The sequence below is a fragment of the Porites lutea genome, chromosome 13 (genome assembly GCF_958299795.1).
Source record: "Porites lutea chromosome 13, jaPorLute2.1, whole genome shotgun sequence".
In the NCBI taxonomy this organism is placed as follows: domain Eukaryota; kingdom Metazoa; phylum Cnidaria; class Anthozoa; order Scleractinia; family Poritidae; genus Porites; species Porites lutea.
Window position 1 is genome coordinate 15,280,019 of NC_133213.1, and position 10,393 is coordinate 15,290,411.

Sequence of the window (10,393 nt, forward strand, 5' to 3'; positions counted from 1 at the left end):
AAGCACAAGTAGAAGGTTTCAGGTGTGTCCGGGGAAGAAGCGGAAGAACTGGTGATGCCAAAGGTACAGGTGATTCAAAATATCAGTTAGGGATCTTACACGCGCACAAATGATTTTTATCGCAGTTTACGGAACTCTTTCGCTTGAAGAAAGACAATGATATATAATTTACAATGTTGTGGTCTCAAATTGTTGTTCACATGGTTGATTGATTCCCATGTTAATTTCCTGGGTCCTTACGAAGAGACCTAAACATTCAACAAACTCATTGCAGCAATATCTTTATAAAAAAAATAGCAATAACAATAATAGAAATAACTTGAAGGCTGTTTTTGTCACGTGGGCACGCTTATCAAGCAAGGCTAAGTTTGGCAATGCACAATTCGAGCCAGCTTGCATGGAAACTCCACTCCTTTATTTGCCTGTTTCGTAGAAGAGAAGTCAATTTAAAATAGGCTTAGCTACATAATTCCGCAGGAATTGTTTTGGGAATTTTGGACATGAAAAAGAATTTTAGAAAATCTCAAGAATATTGAATAGCACCATTTCACAGGCCAAAACGTTGAAAAAACGTTTTTATTTTTCTGTATTCCTACCAACCAAGAGAGGGCTCAGTCCACCTACATGCTACAACAGTGTCTAGAGTACTGTTCACTGAGCACAACAAATCAGCAGTTTTTAATCAGAGTCATCTAAACTACAACTAATCAGCGGTTATTCCCCAAAAGAGGCCCTCGCTATCAAAAAAAGAATACAAATTTTATGAGTTTTTTTAGGGAATTTTAGAGAGTTTTAGCCGATAACACTCTTATTTAGGTAAATTTTTTCATTATTCTTTTAATTGTATAGTTAACATTATTTTAAATAATTTTTTGATTAAATAATGAAACAATTTTTTCTACAAATATACACAAATCTTCTGTGCTCTTCCAGAACGATTCAGAGTCAGTTCCCATTCAAGTACGACATATGTGTGTTCATTGCCTATGCATTATTCCAAGCAAATCCAATAATATCAACTAATTCGGTCGATTTTGCGACGACGTTTTAGTGACATTTTCTCCCTGAAAATGTCAATTTCGTTGAAAAACTTAGATGCAGCATGCATATATGTTTGCAAAGATCTTTGACGAAAAGGGTAAATAATGGAAACCGGTAACTGAATTGTGCATTGCATGATAAGCGTGTGCACGTGACAAGCTCAATGTAAACAAGCAGCTCGAGCAGACAAAAAACAGCCTTCAAGTTGTTCTTATCGTACTTGTTTTTTTTTTTTGGACAAATTTGATGAATGTTTAGTACTCTTCCTAAGGACCCAGGATATTAACATGGGAATCAATCAACCATAAACAAACAATTTGGGACGACAATATCGTAATTTACATATCGTCGTCTCTAAATCTCTTTTCAGTCAGAAGAGTGCCCTAGATCACGATAAATGCCATTTGTGCGGGTATATGATCCCTAACTGATATTTTGAATCACCTGTAGCTTTGGCATCACCAGTTCTTCCGCTTCCTCCCCGGACACACCTGAACCCTTCTACTTGTGTTTTAACCATGCAGTCATGTCACTACCGCAAGACAACAAAGGAAGCATTCCTGTTTCTTGCACAGCCCATGACGTGACACTGCACTGGTCATTTACCCCTCCAAAGGAATAAAGTGCCATTGAAAAATTATCCTGAAACAGATCGCTTTCTAGAATTTCGAACAAACCTGACGAAAAACAGAAAAAATTCCCGCGAAACGGGAGAAGCATTGGACGGGAACTCGGTCCAGTCCCCACACTCTTCAAGTCCAAAATGGCGGGCCAGCTAGCTTGATGTAATGACAAGTGCATCATCTCAATGCAAGGCTTTGTTTGGGTTATTTTCTTTATAAAGGCAAAACAAGCTTTTTGTTATCCAGCTCTCCTAACCGTGGATGGATGGTTTCATTTTTTCAGCTCTAAAGGACTCGGAAAATCACAGTTCACCTCGATACTGCTCACTGAAGCTCGTATATGTCTGTGTAATCTACGTATGTATGGTCATGCTCCTTTGCTGATGGGTATTTAAAACAACTATTCAGGCTATTACAAGGTCAGACGAAGATTATATGTTAACGAACCTTTTGATAAGCTAAATTTATCTGGTAAAAATATAAAAAAAAATGGGCCTGACAAAATATGGAGACTTTCCATGCTTGGAGTAATGCTTGAAAATATGACGTGAAACTGACTATAAATCAAAGAAAAATTTAAGCATCTTGTAAAAAGATTGTTATATGTACATGAGAACATCATCATTTGTGTTCTATTGTGGTTACTAGGTTTTCAAAGAATAAAATCACCTTTGTTTTGCTAAATTATGTGTTTGTTGCGCTAATCAGAGGCCCGTTTTAGATCAATTTTAAGGTAAGAATCGGTGTATTTCTAAACAGCGAAACTGATTTGGCTTTGACAATTCATTTTCACTTACCAAATACAGAATAAGGGCTTCTTGTCAACAATTTGGTTTGTTTATGGCCTGAATTAGGCTCAAAATTCCATTTTGCATCGCCTTAGAGGGGCATGAAGTGTTTGTTCCAAAAATTCAATAAACCATAATAAGCCAAATTTTTCTCAACTGATTTTGATAACTGGGTGACTAAAGTAAACAGTGGTATAGGTTTGGAAGTTATGCAAGAAGGCAGGTGAATATAGTAGAATTTTGAAAAATGGCTATTTTGGGTTGTAATTTTAATATCAATTTTGGCCAAACTCTAGCCCCAGGCTCCTCTCTGTGCAATACGTTGAGGACAAAGGTAAATGCATGAACTGAAAGCTCTATTATAGTAGAGTTCATGGTCAAATTCATTTGGCAGCACAATTTACCAGTGGGGTCTTATCACACTTTCAAAAAGCCCCCTGGAAGGCTGGATTTTTGGTGCTCAAAGGGCAAAAAATGAGACCCCCCCCCCCCCCCCCCCCCCCCCCCCCCTGTAACTCCAAAACTAAAACTCAGCGAAGTGAGCCAAAGTGGCTTTTGAAATATCTCATTATACCCAACTTCTGTGCCAAGTTTCAGCCAAATCGGTTGACCACAACTTTTGGCCCCTGGAACACTTTCTCAGACAATGACACTTAAGAGACAAGTTAATTATATACGTCAATGGTGCGCAGATTAAGTTAAAAGACTCTTTAACAACATTCATTGAAATACTATGATATCCCGGAGCAGTACCGGATCGAAAGCTGCTACAAATCTCAGTGACTTCTTGTTCTGATGCCGATTGAAGAAAAAATGAATTAATAAAGCCTCCATTCAGAAAAGAACGATGAGATTTGTCAGACGCCGGAATAGATTTAGCTAAGTTAGGTCCAATATTCGTAAAATACTCGCAAAAACGGTTTGCTATATGAGTAGGATTACATATTTCTTCTTCATTAGATTTGAAGGTGGAAGGCAACTTACACTTAATTTTCTTCTTGTTAATAAGATCGTTAAGTAATTTCCAAGTTGATTTTGCATTTGATTTATATTCATCTAACTTTTTATTGTAGTAGAGACGTTTAGCAACGCGAAAGGAAATGTGTCAATTTGTTTTTATAACTCTTGTAAAGTTTCTCACGATATGGAGTTGGGTTAGCAAGGAAACGCTTGTATAATAAATTCTTTTTTCTTACCGATTTAAGAAGACCTTTAGTTATCCATGGTTTGCTCAGCAAATCTTGTTTTCCTTAGAGATACTTGCAAGCAACGAATCCAGGCTATTCATAAAATCTCGTAAATTTGAATTTGGTGGCCTGTAAACCACTCCTACAATTATATTTTTCTCTTTCGGCCTATTGATTTCCACAAACAAAGACTCAGCACATTCAGTGCAAGAAAAAACTAAGTCAGGTCGACATTTAAAATCAAAATTGTCCGCTAAATATAGACCTACACCTCCACCTGTCCTATCTTTACGTGGATTGTGGACAAAATTATAACCTGAGATATCGGTATGATGCGATGAGTCTCGAAGCCAGGTCTCAGTTATACCAATAAAAGAGAACCTCAACTCTAAATTCTTTAGCAAAGTGGTTAAGCTATCCAAATTACGATGAAGGCTACGAATATTAAGATGCAGAAGCGATAAACAATTATTGACTTCTAATATATTTTTCTGATGCAACATTTCATTGAAGTTTTCTTCGGTATAATATTCGCAGTCAACTAACTCCGTGAAGAAATTAGCATCAGGATCATGATGGCTAGAAAGGCTAAATTTTTTATATGTTTCAGATAATAAAGGATTAAACCTGAGACTAGCTAACCTATCGGGATCGTAACGTATAGGTCCATTTAACTGCTTAAATATAGCCAAACGAAAGTCTTCTTCGTTTAAATGAATAAACGGTAATTCTTCCATTAATGAGTCGAACAAAAAACATTTTGCAATATACTTATCTTAATCATTTGAAGAACCGGAGGGCTTATCACGAATGATCAAACGATCTAAGATAAAATATGCTGATTTTCCTGCTTGCTTGGCCGCCTTGAGCTTCTCCAAATAAGGTTTCCTCTTTTCAAGCGTCGCTTGCGAAAGATCTTCGCAAATAAACAGTCCTTCTGGAGCTCTGCTATTAAATGTTTTTATGGCCCTTCAAACTTTGTTTCAAAATATTTCCAAAATTCAGCTGAACCAGGAGTAAAGATTAGGTGTCCCAGTGTCCCAGCAAGAATTTATTACAACATTTTGTTGCTATTTTATCATCAAACACACAAAGAAACATTTAGTATTAATGTATTATTGTCTTGATGCACATTTTTGTGATAACACAGCCCAATACAAATTATTATTTAACGACATTAATTAGCAAATTAAGACGATGTAAAGAACAAATAGGGCATTTTCACTCACGTTGCCAGCACCTATGCAAATTTATCGGAACAAAAGAGAGCGTTTACATAAGAAAAGAGTTCAGTGTCCCTGATATATTTGCAAGATGTTGGTTATATTCTACAGTTGATAAGAACTTCCTTTAACTGTTAAGAATGGAGACCTGGTTCTGGATTCTTGGCTGGGTTCTTTCATTTCTGGCTATCATTGGAAATGGATTTACAATCTTCCTCGTTTGCAGCAGACGAAATCTTCGCACCAAAACCAATGCGTTTGTGGTATCACTTGCGGTAGCGGATTTCTGTGTTGGTTTGAGCGTTATTCCTTCTCTGTTAGCTTGCGACATTACAAACACCTGCCACTGGCCTGATTATTGGTTATCGTGGGTGAATATTATAAGATTGTTGTTTAGTCACTCGTCTGTTGTAAACTTATGCGGCTTAGTACTGGATCGTTTTATTGCCATCGTCTATCCTCTAAAATATATTACTTTGATAACTCGCCGTCGAATTACCCAAGTTATTTTCTTCTCTTGGGCTCTACCAGTTAGTTACAATGCGCTAAAAAATACCCTTTGTATTGTCTTATTTCAAAACGATACCTCCGAGTGTCCTTTTATTTGGCCGACCATAATTTCCGAGTTTCTTCCATGTGTTGTATTAATACTCTGCTTTGTATCAATGATACTTCATGTATGCAGGCATGATCAGTCAGCACGTACCTTAGCAAAACAGTTGCGTTTTAACCAGCAGGTATCGTTTAAAACCCATCACGAGAAGTCCGCACTAATAATGATGGGTCTTGTGATAGGAGTGTTTCTTGTTTGCTATGGTATGTATCTACGTTGTAGTTTTCTAATACTATCCTCATCACCATGTAATGATGAAAACTACAAAATTACTTTCTTGGTTTTAAACTCAGCTATTAACCCACTGGCTTATGCCTTTTTTAAAAGAGACATAAAGAAAGAGTTTAAAAGACTCGTTGGCGCTGTGTTTTATAGAAAATAACAAAGTTAACTAAAACCTACCACTTGACGTGCGTAACTCATTCTTGTAGGATGTAAGTCTTTTATGAACGAGTGTGAAAGGCTTGAGCAATTCAGTAAAAGACTGATGAATGCGTGAGGCATGGACTCAAAGCGAATTGAAATTTGGAAAATTTGGAGCCGATTAGGAGAGAAAACAAGAACCTTTTGACCCTAACAGAAAATACAAGGGAAAGGACTTCACAGGTGGTGTGACACGCAAGTTCTTATTGGATGGAACTTTTTAGTTTCACATCATGAGAGTACAATTTCACACCCTGCTACAAAAGCCCGCTTTGCTTCTCTTGCTCGATTTTGGCATACTCGAGCATGACTCTGTGTCAATCGAGTAACAAAGATAGCGTGAGCATGTGCTGCTTGTTGCTTGGATATAGTTTGGAACCCAGGCTTTATAGCCGTGCGCTTTGTACATTGGGCTCATCGGTTATGATCATCAGTTTGTCAATCTCAGTCTTAAACGGATGCTTACACTCTGAATACCAGTTTGACAAGAGAAAAGAAGATTGACAAGTTCAGAATTTCGAGGTTCGGTGACTTCATAAGGCTTGGCGCCAATTTTCCTCCACACTGAGGTTGTTTCTTCAATAGCCTTCGTAATCAACTCTGTTAACGGCGATAGATTCCTAGAATTTACCGAACCCAACTGAAAGATTAACTGTACAATATTCTTGTTATATGAAGTAATTTCCTTGTTGAGAAAAACACCTCCTCATTTTCGACGTTCTCTTCGATCTCGTCGTCGCTATGTTCCTCTAAAAAAGCTCCGTGTGCCAGAATTGAACAAATACTTACAACATCATGGGCTATTAAAACAGCATCAGAAGAGCAGCAAGAATGACAAAGTGAAGACAATTATGGGACACTTCCTGCAGATGAATACTCTCAGAACATGCAGGTCAAGCCGAAGTGAGAGGCAGCAATGAATCAGGTCAACTAGACAGCTGTGGTGAAAGCAGTGAGGGAGAAGAAACTGATGATGATTACAAGAGTGATGCCCCTGACTCTGAAGACGACTCAAATGATGTCGCTTCTTGCTTTTATCGCCTCAGACGAGGAATATGTAGACGAGCGGCCAGCTACAACACGCTCAGGATGAGCAGTAACAAGAAGAGCTGAAATTGACTTTTCATTCTTTTGATTGAGGATTTGTTAAAAACAGCTTTCTAGCTTTCAGCTTTCTTTCACTAAATTACGTGAAATGTAACAAAACGAAATTTTAATGCAGTAACTTTTTTCATACCTTATGTATTTTTTTATTCATGGGGAAGGGGGGGGGGGTGGGTGCTTCCAAAAATTTACTCTGATGAGGGGGGGGGGGCATGCGAAAAAAATCGGAAATTGGGGGGGGGGGTCAGACAATTTTCAAATTACACTCCTCCAAATTCCACCAGCCCCCCCTACCCCATAAAAAATGGACGGTCCCTTAGCTGTACGAAATAAAAATAAAGTAGAAGGCATTTAACTAAAGGATATTGTTAATTGATTGATAACTGAGCTAGTGAAACAGTTCTTAAAGATCATATCGACACCCCAGGCGTCTTTCGCCATGTATATATATACATATTGAAAGGATTATAAAATAACAAGGTTCTATAAATAATTAATCAACTGTTAGACATTCAAGAAGTTTTTTTGAAGAGGGTGTTTTTGCACAGTTGAACTGCCTTTAAAAACTTATCGACATTGTGTTTCTGCTTCACATCGTGATCAGTTATTTATTTTTTTTCCTTGCTCTATTTATTAACTGAAAACCATTGCATACTCTATTTAGTATAGCAGTGGAGTTAAACGGAACAGTCTAGGCAGATTACCGTGATGCTGCTGGCTCCTATCGGTCTTGTTTTATTTTCTCGCTTACAAATAGTTAACGACAACAGTGGAAACGTTCTCAGGCAAATTTAGTAACGCGCTGTACGTGATATTTAAGAGAAGGCCTTGGCTTTTTATTTATTAATGCACTTTTGTCGTAATTTGTAGTAGACCTGTCGCAATTTGTAGGAAATATGTCGGCCTCAATTTAGACTAAAGTGAAGGTACATTTTTTTTTTTAGTGACGGCTAAGGTCACGGTTAATTCCATCTATTATTACTGACAGACCAGACTGGTTTAGTTGTAAAGAGAATAATTAAGATCCAGCCAGATCAGAGCAATTTAGATTAAGATCGCTAATGTTGCATGGAGTGACAAAAATGTTTTCTCAAATACCGCTCCTTTGTAGGAACAATAAACAAACGCGCCAAGGCTTTGCACGGGTCGATGTAGTTCAATTGGGCAAGTGGAATTAACAACATTTCAACCGGAATTTTTGTTGTATTGAAAGTGCCCATTGGCTTTGAATTACAGCGGTTAAGACACGCAACTATCCTCATTTTCCTACCCAACTGTGTTGCGACAGCTCGGTCAGATACCTACTGCAGGGGCGTAGCCAGGATTTTTCAAAGGGGGGGTCACAGAGGCTACTCACCAGATTGTCATGTCGACCTCCACGCCCATATTAACTAAAGACAAGAGCCGTTGACGAAAATACTTCACAAAAAAACAAATTTTTAAAAAGTGGGCTTTTCAACAATGGCTTTTACGGCCAAGATATTGTCATGGCGCTTTCGCTATCTGAATATTGTAGGTTGTTTGCTCAAAAGGAGGCCTACCAAGGGGGGGTCACGGGCACCCCAGGACCCCCCCCCCCCCTAGCTACGCCCCTGTACTGCGCATACGAAACACATAATTATTAGAAATTACCAAGTTTATGACAAAGTAGGACAATAAAAAGACTTCAGTCTAGTAACAATTTACATTTGCCAGTGAATAACTCAAAACCTCCTGACATATTTGCAAAGAGGATATTTTTCTTTTATCTGTAGTTAATAAGAACTTCTCTTAACTGCCGTAAGTACGGATGGAGACCTGGTTTTGGATTCTTGGATGGGTTCTTTCGTTTCTTGCCATCACTGGAAATGGATTTGTAATCTTCCTCGTCTGCAGCAGACGAAATCTCCGCACCAAAACCAACGCGTTTATTGTTTCACTTGCAGTAGCGGATTTCTGTGTTGGTTTGAGCATTATTCCTTCTTTGTTTGTATGCGACGTTACAAGCACCTGCTACTGGCCTCAGGCTTTTCCTTCATGGAAAGATGTCGTAAGGTGGCTGTTTAGCTACCTGTCTGTTTTAAACTTGTGTTCTCTGGTGCTCGACCGTTATATCGCCATCGTAAAGCCTTTTAAATACATAACTTTTATGACTCGGTCTCGTGTTATTCAAGTGATAACTTCCTGTTGGATAGCGTCATTCACATTGGTGGCGTTCAAGACCACACTTCGGCTTTGCTGTGAGACCCCTCTGACCAGTATCGTTGCAGTTGTGGTTTTAATGATTTCCATGGAAATCGTTCCATGTGTTCTGCAGATATTCTGTTTTGTGTCAATGTTACTTCATGTATGGAAACATGATCGGTCAGCACGCACTCTAGCAAAACAGTTACGTTTTAACCATGGGATATCTTTTAAAACCCATAACGAGACGTCTGCAGTAATAATGATGGGTATTGTGATAGGAGTGTTTGTTGTGTGCTACGGAATATATTTGCGTTGTAGTCTCGTAGTACTGTCCGACACAAATGCATCATGTAAAGATGAACAATACAAAATTCCTGTATTGGTTTTAAACTCGGCCATTAACCCACTGTCTTATGCTTTTTTCAAAAGAGACATAAAGAAAGAGTTTAAAAGGCTTATCAGTCAGGTGGTTTAATTTAGGCGGAAAAGTAACCGTGTAGAGCCTTCCCTTGATCATTTTTGAAGGACATAGATCTTAATATTGGTTGGCAGAACTGCCTTTGATAGCAGATTGTGTCAGGCATCGCAGCTGGCAAATCCCTGGCGGTTTGTCTCAAATCATAGTTTGGAAGCACTGGTGTTTAAGGAGGGTACAAGAACCAAAGTACGATGAGAATACAATCCAATAGGGACCTTACTATTTGAAAACAGAGACGCCAATGAAAACGTCGCTGAAAAATAGACTTCGCGTCCATTGAAACTTTTTCGCCCTCATACCAAGTCGCCCAGTGAATTGAAAGTACGGAACATGTGTTAGGTTCGAACTGAAGAGAGGAGACCGCGTCCGAGTTCATAGAGGGATAGTAAATAAATCTATCGCCTTGTCGTTCCAGTTCTTAAGCCCGTCGACTAAAAAAAAATTGACTATTCCACGTTGTAGTTGTGTACGGACAGCGGAGAAATGAACAAAAAAAAAGTGATGCACGAGCAGCCGGAGCTGTTGTTTTGCTCACTGAAGCCTATTGTGTTTTAGGCGTTCTTCTTGCCGTCGCCGTTGTAGTTTCGTAAGGTTCCTAGCAGTATATGTCAGTTGGTCTTGAAACGGCGATTCTGAGGTATCAAGCCCACGTCAACGATAGTGGTAGACGAAATTTCTAATTGAAATTTTTGGTTTCAAACCAAGGGAAAGTATTTCTTTTTCCTAGCTTTATTTTCCACATTAATT

The 10,393-nt window shown here is 38.5% G+C and overlaps 1 protein-coding gene across 1 annotated transcript; it reads left to right on the forward strand.

Annotated features, from left to right (window-relative positions):
• The first annotated feature begins 8,791 nt into the window (after window positions 1-8,791).
• Window positions 8,792-9,643, forward strand: LOC140922447 (octopamine receptor beta-2R-like). The gene has a single exon (XM_073372431.1). The coding sequence runs from the start codon at window positions 8,792-8,794 to the stop codon at window positions 9,641-9,643; it is 852 nt and encodes a 283-aa protein (XP_073228532.1).
• The last annotated feature ends 750 nt before the right edge of the window (window positions 9,644-10,393 follow it).

Bases quoted from the DNA above. Each gene is read 5' to 3' on its own strand.
- LOC140922447 (XM_073372431.1), top strand. From the start codon at position 8,792: ATGGAGACCTGGTTTTGGATTCTTGGATGGGTTCTTTCGTTTCTTGCC.